This window comes from Peromyscus californicus, unplaced genomic scaffold (genome assembly GCF_007827085.1).
Source record: "Peromyscus californicus insignis strain IS unplaced genomic scaffold, ASM782708v3 Scaffold_6__1_contigs__length_162567912, whole genome shotgun sequence".
Classification (NCBI taxonomy): domain Eukaryota; kingdom Metazoa; phylum Chordata; class Mammalia; order Rodentia; family Cricetidae; genus Peromyscus; species Peromyscus californicus.
The window spans coordinates 153,003,751-153,021,217 of NW_026294584.1; the positions used below are offsets into that span (position 1 = coordinate 153,003,751).

Here is a 17,467-nt window from a genome sequence, read left to right on the forward strand (position 1 = left end):
GAGCTATCAGAAGTGAGTGGAGAGGCTATGCTTCTGAACAGCTAACTCCAAGTTTCACAGATTACTAGGGAAAATTTTAAGTATTAAATATTCAATGTATGATGGTTATGACAAACATCCCAGGCTGGTGAGCTGGCTCAGTGGGTCAAGGCACTTGCACACCAAGCATGACAACCTGAACTCAATCCCTGGCATCTACAGGGTAGAAGAAGAGAACTGATTGCTACAACCTATCCTCTGACCTCGACATATGTGCCTTCCCAACCCCAATAAATAAATACATTTTAAAAAATTAAATCATTTCCTCCTGCTCTTATAGAATTAAGTGAGTCCATGGAAGGTAATATCTCACCCTTTAGGAGTTCCTTCACCATTTTTGTTGTTAAGACAGGGTCTTATGTAGCCCAGGCTTGCCTTAAATTCACTACACAGCAGAGGATGACCTTCAACTTTTTGATTTTAAGTTGTTCTTAAATTCTTTTGTTGGGTTAGGCTTAAGCTTAATTTGAATGGAGATTCATTTCCTGGTATTAGTGAGGGTACAGATTCTATTGCATTTCCACATGGTGGTTCACAATTGTCTGTAACCCAAGTCCCAGGGATCTGTGCCCTCTTCCAGCCTGTGCAGGCTCCTCCATTCATGCGGTGTACATGATCTTATGAAAGCACACGTACATACATGTTTTAAAAAGGCCTTTAAAAAAAGAAAATGGGCTGGCAACATGGCTCAGTGATTAAGAAAACTTGTTGCTTTTGCAGAGGACCCAGGTTTGATTCCCAGCACCTATATGGTGGCAAACACAATCACCCATAACTCCAGAGGATCCAACACCATCTTCTGACATCTGTAGGTACCAGGCATGCACGTGGCATGCACACACACACACACACACACACACACACACACACACACACACACACACACGAGTAAATCCAATAAAAAAAATAAAAGAAGAAACCATGTGATTTTAATCTAGCTTACCCATACTCCATTTTTGTACATTTCTCCAGCTTTCTGATGTTATGAATTAACCACTTCTGGTAACTTTCCTTTCTGTTGTATACTTCATGGTTTGGCTTTGCAGTTTGCCTCTGCATGGCGTGGTGGCAAAAGTCTCTAGTTGTAGGTATAGAAGAAAGAGGAGTGGGACATGGAAGACTTGGTCCTGCTTTGGGAAAGCAGAGGCAGGAGGATCCCTGGAGCTCATTGGCCAGCCAGCCTGGCTGAATTGGTAAGCTTCAGCTTAGAGAGCGACTCTGTCTCAAAATTAAGATGAGGAGCAATGAAGGGAAACACCTAACATGGACCTCTAGCCTCCACATGAAGTGGCATATGTGTGCACATCCTAATAAACATATACATATGTGTATATCCCTCACCACACACGAACTCAAAGAGGGAGCTCTTGAATCTGGCAATGAGGGCCTATTGGTTTAAAGGGCCTGGCAGTGCCACGGGCTCTCCGCTGTGTGACCCGGCAGTGCCGATGGGCTCTCCGCTGTGTGGCCCGGCCGTGCCGACGGGCTCTCCGCTGTGTGGCCCGGCCATGCCGACGGGCTCTCCGCTGTGTGGCCCGGCAGTGCCGATGGGCTCTCCACTGTGTGGCCCTGCAGTGCCGATGGACTGTCCACTCTATGTCTCAGGGCTCCACTCTTGCTCAGTCAGTGTCCCAACTGCACTTAACAGACAGGTTGTGAAACCGGCCCACATTCCAACTGTGAAAATCCAAGATCCACAGTATCTGGTGTTCTGTGATCCCAGTGAAGCAAACACAAGATGTAAGAGGTGTTTGAAAGGCTGATCACAGCAACGCTTTATTCTGTGACTGTGTCTTGTACCAGATGTTTTAAATATTGAACTTGGTGTCTCCTTCCTGTAAATTTTCCTGTGTGGAGCCCAGGCCTTTTGTTCTTGCCAACAGTACATGCTTCGTTCCCTGTTCCCAAAGTCGTTCATGCACGAAACTCCTGCTCCTTGGAAAATGAAATGCTAAGGGATTCTCCATTGCTTTCGACCTAACTGAGAGAGGACGCCTCCCAAATCTTCCCATTTCTTTGAGGGTCTAATGACTGCAAACCCTTTAGCATCTGTTACCCTGTGGCCAGTGGTCTGCTTGAACCCCTCTGGTCAGGATAGAGAGTACTGTGGCCCAGTGGTCTGCTTGAACCCCTCTGGTCAGGATAGAGAGTACTGTGGCCCAGTGGTCTGCTTGAACCCCTCTGGTCAGGATAGAGAGCACTGTGGCCCAGTGGTCTGCTTGAACCCCTCTGGTCAGGATAGAGAGCACTGTGACCCAGTGGTCTGCCCTGACCCCTCTAGTTAGGATAGAGAGTACTGTGGCCAGTGGTCTGCTTGAACCCCTCTGGTCAGGATAGAGAGCACTGTGACCCAGTGGTCTGCTTGAACCCCTCTGGTTAGGATAGAAAGTACTGTGGCCCAGTGGTCTGCTTGAACCCCTCTGGTCAGGATAGAGAGTATGTGACATAAAGGTCTGCCCTGACCCCTCTGGTCAGGATAGAGAGTACTGTGACTTAGAGATCTGCCCTAAGCCCTCTGGTCAGGATAGAGAGTACTGTGACCTAGAGATCTGCTCTAACCCCTCTGGTCAGGACAGAGTGCTGTGGTAAGGTATTAGGTAGCTCAAAGAACCTCTGCGATGGCCAGATAATCAGATGTTGGCAGTACAAATACAAACACGTTCCAACTTGGACTGATTATATGCAGAGGAAATCTAGCCAATCCCTCATTCAAACCCCAATACCATTTCCTTTTACTCTGAAGATAATTTCCAGGGAGATAGTTTTGCAGAGATGTGTAGCCAATGGTTTCCTTAATCCCTTTGGCTCATATCACCTAGTATATGAGAATCAGGTGAAGATATTAAAACTGAAGGGTAAATCCTACCCTCACTCTTAATTGGCAAGAAAGCACTGCATTAAATGTTTTATAAACAGTGTTCTGTAAGCAGGCCAGCAATGTATGCACTTACTCTTTCCATTGCCCAGAAAGACAGGCAATTAAATGATTTTACCTTTGGGTGAACTTACACTTTTGATAGTAAGCAAAAAAATTTTTTTTCTTGATGTTTATGGGTGAGTGCTTTTTTCTTTTGAAATCTTTCTTAAGGAAAATTACCCTAGTGCCTGTTGATTCTTTGTCTGTGTTAGCTCTCCATAGAAAAGGTAGAAACCCAAGGTCTGTTTCATTAAAGGCCAGGCTCTCTGGTAAATGGACAAGATCCAGTCTTCCATACACTTTCAAAATGCTCTTGGGGTCCCATGCAGAGTTTTAAGGAATTTTTAAAAATACTATAGTAATTGATGATTTAGGTTAAGTGAGCAGAGCCCTATCATTCTGATCTTGTAGATAAAACCCCTCTGCATATACCCCAAAGCTCCCATTCAAATACAGTAGGAAGCAGAAGTGAAGAGCTGGCCCAGCCATGCTGTCCCTTCTGGTTGTGTGGTTCAGATCATTGCTCAGACCTTTGCTACTTCTGTGTTTGCTGGTCCAGAAGTTCTTTTTATTCTCCTAGAAGCAGACTACTGTTTTAGAAAACATAGACAGGCAATTCGTCTAAATCTTTTTCTTAGAACAGGTCAGGATTTTCTAGAATAGGGATTTGTTCTCTTCTGTGGGGTTTTTGTGATGTGGAATAATATCAGATTCATGATGGGAATACTTCTGTAGGGCTAATGATGTGAAGATGTCATTATTATTATGCAGAGGACACTTAGCAGCCATCTTTCTTGGCCATGTTGGTCCCAGCTGCATCTGTGGTTGCCTCAGCTTTCAGCCATCTCTACGGTACCTCCATTTCCCCATGTTAGTCTGAGGAAGGATAGAAAGGCAGAGAAAATTAAGAAGACATGGGAAGGGCCTGCTCAGTTTGGAGTCTCATCAGCTTAGAGAATTCTGATGAGAAAACTGGGAAAGAGAATCCCTTACTCAATGCTGGTGGGAATGTAAACCAGTGCAGCCATTATGGAAATCATTGAGGACGTTTCTAAAACATTAAAGCCAGAACCACCTTGTGACCTTTGATACCACTCCTGGGCATATATACTACTCCAGGGCATATATAACACTCCTGGGCACATATACCCAACTCCTCAGCATATGTACCACTCCTAGGCATATATACCCAACTCCTGGGCCTATATACCCACTTCTGGGTATATATAGCCACTCCTGGGCATTTGCCCAAAGGACTCCATGCCAGACTACAGAGATGCTTGCATATCAATGTCCATTGCTGCTCTGGTCACAATGGCTAGAAAATGGAACCAGTTAGATATCTGCCAGCTCATGAAAGGGTCATGAAATTGTATACACAGTGGGATTTCATTCAGCTGTAAAGAAAGAAGAAATTGGGGCTGGAGAGATGGCTCAGAGGTTAAGAGCTCTTTCAGAGATCCTGAGTTCAGTTCCCAGCATCCACATGGTGGCTCACAACCATCTATAATGAGATCTGATGCCCTCTTCTGGCATGCAGGAATACATACATGCAGAACACTGTATACATAATAAATAAATAAATCTTTTAAAAAAAGAGAAAGATGAAATTATGAAACATGCAAGAAAATGAACAGATCTGGAAAGTATAATATTAAGCAATGTGGCCCGAATTCAGAAAGATGAAAACTGCATGTTCTCGTTCTTTGTAGATCTTAGCTTATGATGTATACATGTGTGAGAGTAGAAAGAAGTGCTGGGGCAGGGGAGGCAAAAGGACACACGTGACCTGAAGGTGGGCAGGAGACTGAAGGGGGAGGAGTTGTAAGAGGGTATGGGAGCACGTGGGTGGGAGAGATGAGGAGAAAGAGAATCTGCTAAAACATCTTTTTGTTCAAAAATACCACAACGATAGATGATACCTTGTATGCTAATTTAAAAAATTCTAGCATAATTAACAAAACCTTCTGTGAAGATTGTCTACATAGAGATGCTAATCTTTTTATGTAGGGGTGCTTCAGAATGTTAGAATAGCAACAGACCATGCTTAAGGCCCAAGTATGGCCTTCCCCCGTTTCCAGATGTGTTCCTACAGTCTTCTGGGAAACTCAAACACGACATCGACTTTGTTCATACGTCTTAGCTTTCTTCTGCAACCCATGTGACCCAGAGTTTCCTTTTTCTACATCAGAAGCTACACTATGACCTCATTTACCCCCAAAAGGGGGAGGGCTTAGTAATCCTTTGAGCTATAACCCCAGAAGCCACCCAAATCACATATGGCTGTTGTAAAGACACTCTTGAGAAGCCTGTGCCCACACATAGGCATGTCTTATCCTTTCCCAGGGCACCCCACTTTAACTCTTGTCCTTAAATCCCTGTTAAAATATGCTCTTGATAGACACCAGCCCGAAATTCTTTCCAGTGTAGAATTTTGTCTTTGGGCTGGAGAGATGGCTCAGTGGTTAATGGCTCTGGCTGCTCTTCTGGAGGACTGGAGTTTGAATCCCGGAATCCACATGGGAGCTCGAAACCATCTGTAATTCCAATGCCAGGGGATCTGATGCCCTCTTCCGGCCTCCCAGGCACTGCAGACACATGCTGCACACACAGACACAGGAGGATGAAGCACCCATCCTCATAAAATTAACTACATAAAATTAACTCTTTAAAGAGAGAGAGAGAGAGAGAGAGAGAGAGAGAGAGAGAGAGAGAGAGAGAAGGAATTCTCCAGGCTGTGATAGGCAGTGCCATGGAGCTGTGTCTGTGGCTCCTGCTCCGTTCTCTGCGACAAATCTGGCCGCAGGCTGCGACCCTTTAGTATAGTTCCTCATGTTGTGGTGACCCCCAACTGTAAAATCATATTCAGTGCTACTTCATAGCTGTAATTTTGCTACTGTTATGAATCATAGTGTAAATATCTATGATTTCTGATGGCCTTAGGTAACTTACTATTTCATAATTTATTATTATTAACCTGTGTGTGTGTGTGTGTGTGTGTGTGTACATGTGGACATTCTTGGAAGCCAGAGGAAGACATCTGTCCCACTCTGTAACTCTCTACCATTTCCTCACTGAACTTGGAGCTAGCCTGGGGTCAGAAAGCCCCCACAGTGCTGGGATTATAGGTTAATGTGCAGTTCCTTTTTAAAAAAAAAAATTAATGACGAAAATAAAAATATACCTAAAAGCAAAGCTTCTGGAAAAACTATTTGTTCTTTGCCCCGGCCAGCGGGGTCTTCAATGGGGACATGAAGGGAGGGCTGATGAATGAGAGGGACAAGAGACATAAAGAATGAGAGCAAGACAGGATGTCTGATCAAGCTCCAAAAATTTATTGTCCTCTTTTTTTTTTTTTTTTTTTTTTTTGTTTTTTTTTTTTTTTGTTTTTCGAGACAGGGTTTCTCTGTGTAGCTTTGCGCCTCTCCTGGAACTCACTTGGTAGCCCAGGCTGGCCTCGAACTCACAGAGATCCGCCTGGCTCTGCCTCCCGAGTGCTGGGATTAAAGGCGTGCGCCACCACCGCCCGGCCTTATTGTCCTCTTTAGGCTTATATAGACTGGGGCAAAGGGGGATGCAAGCAGGGAGTGGACTTTAGTCATGGGTTGTTCAACTAGCAGGGAATGTTGCTCTGGGGGTTATCTATCTACTCTTGCCTAACTGCCTAATTGCCTAACTGCAGCTCAGTCACCTGATTTCTGAGAAGAGGTTCTGGTATTTGTGAGAAGAGGTTGCTATGGAGACTTAAGCAAGGCCTAGATCTAAGAAAAGAGGAGAGAAGCCCAAATATGGTGGCATGTGTGCCAAGGGTCGCTTAGGCTTATGGCTCCCGTCAGTTCTTCCCTGTCTTGTATTGTTCCTCAAACTTGACCTTGGCCTTCCGTTTGGCCTTGTGTTTCAGGGCTGGGTCTCTGAAGATATCTTTGTTAACAACACTTTTGTCCAAGGGTTTATCCACAGAGTACCTGGTGGGCTGGAGGTGATTGTAGTTATAAACTTTCACAAAGGACTTGATCTTTGATCTCTGGGCGATTTTCTTCATGCCCATGGCCGCTGTCACTTTTCGGGGATAGCGGTCAATTCCCGTCACCAGGGCATGTCTGTAAGGGCGGTCTGAAGTGCCACCATCAGTGTTCTTCACCATGACAGCTTTGCGTCTGGAGTAGCGTCCAGCCAGGACTGGCACCACTGTCCCGGGTTTCATGAACTTGCCCATTTTGACAGTAAGCAGCCAGTACCCAGCAGAAAGGTGGTGCAGGTTTTTATGTGGGTTCTGGGATTCAAATTCAGATCCTCATGCTTGCACAGCGAACTCTCGTACCCACTGAGTCCTTCTAACCCATTTTAGCTTGGCCCTAAGTAAATGATAGAAATGAAACCTATATTTCCATGTTGGATTTCCTCAGCGCTGATTTTTCTCACAATCTCTGTTCTTCATGTGGGTGGCATCATGTCAGGAAGGTGGACTGACTACTCTTGTCCAGCTTAGTCTCTTAATGGCATGCTGTTCACTGAGTGAAGCCACAGCAAGAAAAGCCTGTGCTGGCAACAGTACTGGGATCGGAGGCTTCAGTTTGCCATTGATACTATGTCCGACTTTCACGTCCATCGAGACTGAATTGTTAAGTGATCTTTTGTTTCATTTGGAACCAGTGCACTTTTGCAAATGTGTTTGTTCTCCCAAGGAAAGCAATAACTTAACCCCACACGGATTCTCTTGTGCAGTGTTGTGCCAGGCTGGTCCCCTTTACACATACGGAGTGTTTCTTTTCTTCCCTTGAGTGTGGTGCCAGGCTCATTCACTCTAAAGATGGAGAGGTGTGCACACCCCTGTTTTTCTCTGCACCTCTGTCTGTTCTTCTTTCTCCTGTCTCCCCTTTCACCACCCTGCAGAGTCTTTAAGCCGAGACTGGAGCCACACTGCTTAATGTCTTTCTGTGAATGGATCCCGGAGTACATTCTGCAGTGAAATTTCCCCATGCAATCGAGTCCAAGGGCTCTGTAGGTCTGTTTAATCTATAGCTGCTCTTGGCTCCTGCTATCAAAATGAGCATTTTAAAAATTGGTCCAGTAGATGATGTGAGCAGAAGATTGCCATCCAGCTGAGGCTCAGCCAGCCTGAAAAACCATCTCCCTTGCAAAAATAGTTTCCATCTGAGGGACAGGAAGCACTAGGAGCTCTGGGTCACATGTTAATTTTGTGCAAAAAGATTGATCTTCACACCCCATGATTTTATGGAGGCTCAGATTAATTCCATCTCCATGAGAGCGATGTGGTTTTCAGGAGAATTTGCATACCTTTTCTGTTTTCCTGCTTTTTATGGATATATGTGAGAATCGTTGAGGTTTAAATGTTTAATTCTGGGAGAACCAGAGTGATGGAGAACTGGGGTTGCTTTACGACCAACCATCTGTTCTCCCGTTTGTCTTCTGGGATGAGCCCCTGAGTCCAAACTTCCTACCTACCCTCTTTAGGCTCTGATTTAGTGCACAGCAGAAAGAGGTGAACCACATGTGGTGTGTGTGTGTGTGTGTGTGTGTGTGTGTGTGTGTGTGTGTGTGTGTTTAACCCAGGGAGGCTCACTTGCTATTCTATTTATTTAATCTATTAATTAAGCTTTAGATTTATTTTTATTATATTTAATTATGTGTCTCTGTGGAAGTATGTGCTTGTGAGTGCAGGTGCCTGTGGAGGCCAAAGGCATCTGATCCCCTGGGGCTGGAGTTCACAGGAGGCTGTGAACCACCTACTGTGGATGCTGTGAACTGAACTCAGGTCCTCTGTAAGAGCGTCAGGCACTCTTAACCATGGAGCCATCTCTCTGGACCCGTAGAATTAATTTAATTTAATTTGTGTGTGTGTGTTGCACATGTGCGTGTGCACACGCATGCCTTGGAGGCCAGAGGGGCTGGATCTCCCTGTAGCTGGAGTTACAAATGTTTGTGAGCTGCCTGGCATAGGTCCTCTGGAAGAGTAAGAAATACTCTTAAGCACTGAGCCATCTCTCCAGTCTTTTTGGTTTTTGATACAGGGTCTCGTTTTATAAGCCCAGGCTAGTCTCAAATCCATGTTCTTCCTGCCTTTGCCTTCTGAGTGCTGAGGTTAAGGTATGTGCCACATGCTGAGCACCAATGATGTGTCTGTGTGTGTTGTGTTGTGTGTATGGTATAGTGTAGGTGTGTGTTCGTGTGTGTGTGTGTGTGTGTGTGTGTGTGTGTGTGTGTGTGTGTGTGTGTATGCGCACTTGCAAAGACTGGAGCAGGAAGTTGGGTGTCTTTCTCTATTGCTCTTTGCTTTATTGCCTTGAAACATGGTCTCTCACAAATCCATGAGCTCACCATTTGGCTAGGTTGCCTGGACAGCAAGCTCTGGATCTGCCTGTCTTTGTCCCCCAGTGCCGGGATCACAAGCATGTGTAGCCAATCCTGGCTTCTTCCAGGGGTGCTGGGGATTCAGATGCAAATCCTATGCTTGCACAGGAAGTGCTCTTCTTCACTGTGCAGGTCCTCAGCTCTCAGTGCTGTTTTTGAAATGATACCTTTCTACTGAGTTTTAGATCAAATAATCTAAAATTGTTTGCATTCTGTGTGCAAACCAAGCGGTAAAGCGTTTGTGAGTAGAAGAAAAGGTGAAATGAAGTTCCCTGTTCCACAGACACAAGACCACAACTAGCTGGGACTCCTTCAAGTTAGTTCATGTCTTTAGAATACATTTAAATCTGGGCATGGTGGCACACACCTTTAATCCCAGCACTCCAGAGTCAGAGGCAGGTGGATCTCTGTGAGCTTGAGGCCAGCCTGATCTACATCAAGAGTTCCAGGATAACCAGGGCTACATAGAGAGGTCCTGTCTCAAAACAACAACAACAACAAAATATATTCACAAAATTTAAAAAATTACATTTTACTTATAAACTTTATTTATCATGTACATATACTGTGGTGTCTGTGTGGAGGTCAGTGGACAGCTTACAAGACTTAATTCTGCCCTTCCACTCATGTGGATCCCAAGCATCCTTACCTGCTGAGCCATCTCTCTGGCCCTTAGGAATAGTTTATAAGTCAAACCAGAGGAAGCTGGGAAGAATCTGATTTCTATGCCTCTTACTTACTCGGGCACATGGCAGGCTGTGGGTTTTCACTCCAGGCATGTGAGCACCGAGAGGAGACAGCTGCTCAATGCTGTAAAAGAGATGGCTCCTCCATCTGGCCTGCAGTATGGCTGCGGGTTGCTGCAGATCTGGATTGGATGCCAAACTCCTGTAAGTTTTCAAATACGACTGTCTTTTTAGTCCTAAAACACAAACTGCTGCCCTACACACCAGGGAATTAAGCTCGTATACAACAGAGAGAAGCAATACCATTCCTATTGAAACTTTTCTCCACTTAATTTCTGAAGATAATTTTTTGTTGTTGTTTAGAAACCTCATGAATCTGGCAACAATAGAAAAAACCTGAGGACTGGTTCAAGTTTAGGACGACATTGAAAAGAAAACTATTAATGTTTGAATTGAAACTGGCCCAGGAAAGAAGGCCTAACATTTTAACCCTAGCATTCCATGGTTGAGGAAATTATCATTTTTAAATAAAACAATCCAGATTTTTGAGATTTATAGTATGTAGCAATTCCTATAATTCTGTGTCAGATATTGTAAAACCTTATATATGTCACATGTCATAGGAATTTACTTTCCATATCCAGATAAAAGCCATGATGTCATTGAATGTGTTGACTCATTAAAAAAATCATACATGGAGGGGACCTCTAGGTAGCTGACATAATGCTGTACATCCAAATAGAAATTTCTCCACAATCTCCAAAACCAATAAAGACTAGCAAGGAAAAAAACAAAACAAAACAAGTCAGATCCATACAAATGTTATGTGCACATCATTTACTGAGAAAGAGCTTCCTGTTTCAGATAAGGAAGTAGCTGAAAATGAACGCACAGCTTGGACAGAACTTTCTCTGAAGATCCTTTAAGGCCTGGTGTAGAGCTGAACACTGGGAAGAGCCTACAAACACTTCACAGGGGGTGTTGGACCAGAGAGAAAAATCACCCCGGAGGAGAAGGCCCAGCAGATGAAGGTGCTTGCTGAGCGAGCTGTGGACCTGAGTTTGGTGGGAGAAAACTGACTCCTCAGTGCTGTCCTTTGGCCACACACTTGCTGGGGCTAGTACATGCAAATCCCCCTCGCCTCTCCCCCCACCTCTCTTCTCTCTCTGTCTCTGTCTCTGTCTCTGTCTCTGTCTCTCTCTCTCTGTCTCTCTCTCTCTGTCTCTCTCTCTCTCTCTCTCACACACACACACACACACACACTAAAGTTTTGTTTTGTTTTTCGAGACAGGGTTTCTCTGTATGTAGCCCTGACTGTCTTGGAACTCACTCTGTAGACTAACTAGATTGGCCTCGAACTCACAGAGATCCACCTGCCTCTACCTCTAAGTGCTAGGATTAAAGGTGGGTACCACCACCACCTGGCTAAAGTTTTTTGTTTTGTTTTTCTTAAATCTTAATGGAAACAGAAACTCCACCTAAGTGAAACAAAACAAAATGAAAAGCTTGGAAGAACATGAAAACCAGCAATGGTGGAAGCGAAAATGGAAGTCACCGTCTCCTGGACATGCGTTCCGGGCTGTTAACCAGCATCTGAGAGCTTGGCCAGATGCTCAGCAAGCGAGCACGTACTCTTCCTGCAGAGAACTTGAGTTTGGTTCCCAGTGCCCACATCACGTGCTTCACAACTGCCTATAACTCCAGGACCCAATGCCCTTCTAGGGATTTTATGGCATCTGTACTCACAGACACATAATTAAAAATAAAGTCTTAAAAAGAGTGAAATACGGGGACTAATTTTCTACCACTGCAGAAAAGGATTACGAAGTACAGAAAGTGGGCTGGGGAGATGGCTGGGTGGATAAAGAGCTTGCTGCCCAGGACCAGTGAGCTGACCTCCATTCTGAGAACCCTGTAAGGAGCTGGATATGGTGGTGACATCTGTAACCCAGCTCTGTGTGGTGAGGAGAGTCAGGAGAATCAGCTAGTGCTGGCCTTAAAAAAATAGATGGGTAAACTGAGTCCTGCAAAGCTTTCCTCTGACATCCACATGTATGCTGTGATACACATGTACACACACATACACACACTAATAAATCTTAAAAGCTCTAGACTGCAGGGCTGGGGAGGTAGCTGTCAGACAAGTGACCTGAGTTGGTCACTAGCACTGATGTCAAGGATCTGAGTATGGTGACACATGCTTTTAATCCCAGCTCGTGGGCAGCAGGAGCTGGGCTAGCCCCTCAGTGGTGACCTGGTCCAGGTCCTAGTGAGATGCTCTGTCTCAAAAAACAAGGGACACAGCTGCTAAGGAATAATGCGGAAGTTAACCTCTGGCATACACACCTGCATACTCAGGAATGATGTCCGAGGCTAACCTCCGGCATATGACCCTGCACAGACAGGAAGGATGCCCGAGGCTAACCTCTGGCATGCACATCTGCAGACAGGAAGGATGCCCGAGGCTAACCTCTTTCATATGACCCTGCACCAACGTGAACACGGACACAAAGGAACTCAGAGCAGAATAAGACTGGGGTTCCACAGTGTTGGGTTGGAATTGGAGATCAGGTTTAAGTCATTTTTATTTTTATTTTATTTATTTTTTTATTTTTTTTATTTTATTTTTTTTTGTTTTTCGAGACAGGGTTTCTCTGTGTAGCTTTGCGCCTTTCCTGGAACTCACTTGGTAGCCCAGGCTGGCCTCGAACTCACAGAGATCCGCCTGGCTCTGCCTCCCGAGTGCTGGGATTAAAGGCGTGCGCCACCACCGCCCGGCCCATTTTTATTTTTTTATTTTTATTTATTTTTGGTTTTTCAAGACCGGGTTTCTCTGTGTAGTTTTGGTGCCTATCCTGGATCTCACTCTGTAGACCAGGCTGGCCTTGAACTCACAGAGATCCTCTTGAGTGCTGGGATTAAAGGCGTGCGCCACCATTGCCCAGCTTAAGTCATTTTAAAAATATTCAGCCGGGCGGTGGCGGCGCATGCCTTTAATCCCAGCACTTGGGAGGCAGAGGCAGGCGGATCTTTGTGAGTTCGAGGCCAGCCTGGTCTCCAAAGCGAGTTCCAGGAAAGGCCCAAAGCTACACAGAGAAACCCTGTCTCGAAAAACCAAAAAAAAAAAAAAAAAAAAATTCATAGAAGCCTATGTACATATTGATGGTCGCCTGTGTTTGCATATACATATTCCTTAATTCAGTGCACTGATGTCTGGAACAAGCTTGTCCAGATTCTGGGTACTGAATACTAGAGTTTCCACTAAATAGAATTCAGGACCCTGGGAAAAGGAAATGAATTACTTTGAGGTTAGAGCAGGAAAGGGCAAGATGAGCTGAGAATACCTTCCTGAGCCAGAAAGTAAGAAACAAGGGTGGAAATGAATTATAGGATCCACATCGGGCAACTCAAAATGAGTGTTAATGATTGTTAATTTCAGAAGCTCCTCATTCAATACAGTAAGACGGAGGTGTGCCGATGTAAATACTTGAGTGGGGAAGAAGGGACACGCTTTTCCTATGACACGTTGCCAAGTGATGGATGAAGATGGATGGTATTTATCATGGCAGGAACTGGTCCAGCAAGAATTGTCTGTGCACACTCTAGGTGATTATAGCTATCTCCTTACAGAATCTCAGTGTATTCTTTTAAAAATTTTATTTATGTGTATGTATATCTCTGTGTATGCCACTTGAGTGTGGGCTCACAAAGGCCAGAAGAGGGTGATGGTCCCGGCACTAGAGTTACAGGTGGTTGTGGACCACCGACATGGTTGCTGGGAACTGACCTCAGGTCCTCTGGAGGAGCAGTAAGCATTCTTAACCACTGAGCCATTTCTCCAGCCCCATTATAGCATATTATTTTTTCTTTTCTTCTTCCTTCCTTTCTTTTTTTGGGTGGGGGGGTTGGTTTTTCAAAACAGGGGTTCTCTGTATAGCCCTGGCTGTCTTAGTGCTTGTTTTGTAGACCAGGCTGGCCTCAGAGATCTGCCTGCCTCTGCCTCCCGAGTGCTGGGATTAAAGGTGTGCACCACCGTGCCCGGCTAAAGCATATTCTTAAAAACTGTTCACTCGGGGCTGAGGAGGTGGCTCAGCTCATGTGGTACAGGAATGGGGACAGGAGTCTGAATCCCAGAACCCACGTGAAAAGCCAGGCAGGTGTGGCAGCTGCTTGTGATCCCAGCATTCCAGAGGTAGAGGTGATGAGACTAGAGATTTTGAGACTAGCAAAAGCAGTGAGTTCTGGGCCTCTGCACAGACACACACTCATTGCACACACATGCACCCACACACATGTGAACACACATACACATGCTAAAAAATGTTACTAAGTACAAAGGGCAAAGTAGTGTTCTTAAGGTGGGAAGGTCTGGAAAACATCACGTCAATCAATCAGCTTCATCAGTATGGGGTGAATGGTATCTTGTCCCTCAGGGATGATACTCTGAGGAGGACCAGGGCATTTTTGTGGTTATTCCATTTTGTTCTAGTCATTGATGTGGTATTTTGGTGATGGACTTCTGGGCTTTGGTGTCATAGAGAAATGAACATCACTCACTGTCATATCACCAAATTTGTAGGTAGAATATTGATTCAGGAAATAATTTTGAAGTGTTCACTGTGTGGTTGCGATGGTTGATTTACCCGCCAACTTCCATAACCTAGATTCACCGGGGAAGATAGCCTCAAGTGAGGAATTTTCTACATCTGCTTGGCCGATGGGCATGTCTGTGGGGGATTGTTTTGTAGAAAGACCCAGCCCACTGTTGGTAGCACCATTCCCTACGTGGGAGGTTCCCAACATTACAAGCTAGGAGAGGACTAGCAGAGAGCAAGCAAACGGGAGGTTTTTATTTTGTCTTTGCTCTTGACTGTGGAAGTGATGTGATTGGCTGCTTGAGTTCCTATCTTGACTCTTATATTGACTGAAACTTGGGATTCTGAGCCAAACAAACCCTTTCCTGTCCGATGTTGCTTTTGGTCAGGGTATTTTATCACAGCAACAGAAATGTAACAAGGACAATGGCACACAGTGGACACATTCCTCTCACTGACTAATCCCCTTCCTTTGACTTCTGACCTCAGTATCCCCACCAGCACCAACTCTCTGTCCATGGTGCCGCCTGTCCAGGCTGCTGGAGGGACTGGAGATGAGTCATCCCTTCACTAAGAACAACAGATAGACTTCGCCTCACATGGGATGGACAGAACTAGATGGAAACATGAAATGTTGTGTCATGTCCAGGAGATAAAAATTCCTGAGGCTACTGCATAAATGATTTCTTCCCACAGCACAATTGTGTTAGTGCTTATTACTTTTGCTCTTAACGACAAAAAGAGTATAAATATCATGTGAGCATCATTTTCATGTTCGTCTTGTAGGACTTAGCACCTTATGAGTGAACTTTTTATATTTAACCCTCTCTAGCTAGTAATCTGGCATATGCAGCCTTGAAAATAATGTGCACACCACCTGTTTCCTCCCCCTCAGTCGGTTTGGAATGTTCTGGGCCTGCCTTTGTGGGTTAAGCCTTGTCAAGTTTCCTCATGGAGGTTTCAAGGCCAAACATGAGAATGCTCTGAAGACAGATGAAAAGGAAGTGAGTGAGGACCTGCCTCAGTAGAGAGAAACATCTGTATTTAAAAGCAACCTTCCCGGGCAAGCCCTGGGTGGGAATGTGCTGCTCCTACAGGAGCAATCTCAGCTTGTCCCTTCTAGTAACCACCTCTGTCCCTCACAGTCATGAGTAAAGAAACAGGCAGCACAGTCTCTCTTTATTTTGGAGATGGTTTTGCTCTGTAGTCCAGGCTGACTTGGAACTCACTATTATGTAGCCTTGGCTGTTCTTGAGTTCAGGGCAAACCTCCTGCCTCAACCTCCTGAATGATGGGACATGTGTAGCTCAGCATTTTGGTCTGACGCTGTTCACTGCTTGCTACCTGTCTCCTACAGCACCTTCATTACGGTAGACATTGTATTCCAGCCATCAATCAACTGTCCCGGGGCTATGCTTGGAAATAGTTGGCATGTATCAAAGGTAAAGCTTTAAATATGGAAAATTGGCTGGAAAGATAATGGAAATGGGGCCGAGGATGTGACTCAGTTGGTAGAGTGCTGGTTTGTCATGCACAAAGACCTGGTTTGATCCTCAGCCCTTCATTGACGAGGTGTGGTGGAGTGCGCCTGTAATCCTAGCAGTCAGGAGATGAAGGTTAAGAGCACCAGAATTTCAAAGTCATCTTCAGCTACATAAGTGAGTTTGAGGCCAGCCGGAGTAACACGAGACACTAAAGAGAAAAAAGAAAAAAAAAAAAAAAAGAAAGGAATAAGGATGAAGCTGCCTCTCTTCTTTGGGAACTTTGAAAGCCAAGGTTCTTTATCATGTAACAATTCAGCTGAGGAGGATGAAGCCTCCCTTGGCTCTGGATGATGCACATCCTTTCGCACCAAGTCTGGCCTTGTCCCATTCCTCAGAGACACCCCCTGGGAAGCCCTGCCCTCCCACATGGTCTTCTTGACTAGTAAACAAGTAGCTTCCCATGTACCATCTCTGGCCCTTGGTCTTCAGTGGTCCATGGGAGATGATCACATAGCTTCCCTCTAATGTATCCTGTGCCCACTTCTTCTGGACCACCATAGCTGCTTCTGTCTTCTTGCCACAGTCTGCTGGATGGTCCAGACATGAAGAGCGGACACTGTTCCAGTGGCTCATAGGACATCTCCTCCATCCAAGTGATGCGGTAGAAGCCCCCTGCTACCCACTCCATAACTCCAGGGCTTGAGACAGAAGAAGTAGTGACATGGTTGTACATACATATCCTCAGAAGCTTTGTGTTTCTCACCCAATCCTTTCCCCGCCTGCTGTATTGACTGCTGCTAAGAGCCAGGTATTGTGGTAAATACTTGCAGTGGACTCTCTCCTTTGACCCTTTTGGTATCTCTCTGAGGTATGTGTTGTTATAATTTGTTTTTAGCAGTGGAGAAACTGAATCATGGAAGTGGTTAAACCAGGACAGCTGGGGTTCCAATGGAGGTGGAGGTCAGTTCCCAGGGTTTGCAAAGAACTTCAGCTGCTGCACACCGGGATACTGGTTCCTTGGGAGGCTGAGGCAGGAGTTCAAACCAGCCTGGACAGCACTTGGGTGTCAATCAGTCAGTTAAACAGTCCATCACATGGGTAAAGAAAGGGTTTTGTTTGTGTGGGTGCTATAATTTTGAAGAGATCCAGTGTACTGATAGAAATGTGGTGATTTTGTTTTTCTTTTGGGGAGCCTCTGCCACTTAGAAAGATTTACAGATGTGCTATAAAGAATTTTCCTGAGGTGGTATTGTGATGAGAGACAAGATTTGCTTTACAAGGAAGCAGAATTAAGGCGGAGCATGAGAGATAGGGATTGTGGCTGAGACAGAGCAGTGTGTTGGGGGGAAGCGCCAGGCTTATAAGAGGAGTCAT

General features: G+C 45.2%; 1 protein-coding gene across 1 annotated transcript; it reads right to left on the reverse strand.

Moving 5' to 3' along the window:
• Positions 1-6,164: 6,164 nt before the first annotated feature.
• Positions 6,165-7,172, reverse strand: LOC128099887 (60S ribosomal protein L27-like). Its single transcript, XM_052721797.1, has 2 exons — positions 6,799-7,172; positions 6,165-6,177 (listed from the first exon to the last, which is right to left on the reverse strand). Exons 1-2 carry the CDS (start codon positions 7,170-7,172, stop codon positions 6,165-6,167), a joined length of 387 nt encoding a protein of 128 aa, XP_052577757.1.
• Positions 7,173-17,467: the final 10,295 nt, after the last annotated feature.

Excerpts from the sequence above, each read along its gene's own strand:
- LOC128099887 (XM_052721797.1), bottom strand. The coding sequence starts at position 7,172 with ATGGGCAAGTTCATGAAACCCGGGACAGTGGTGCCAGTCCTGGCTGGA.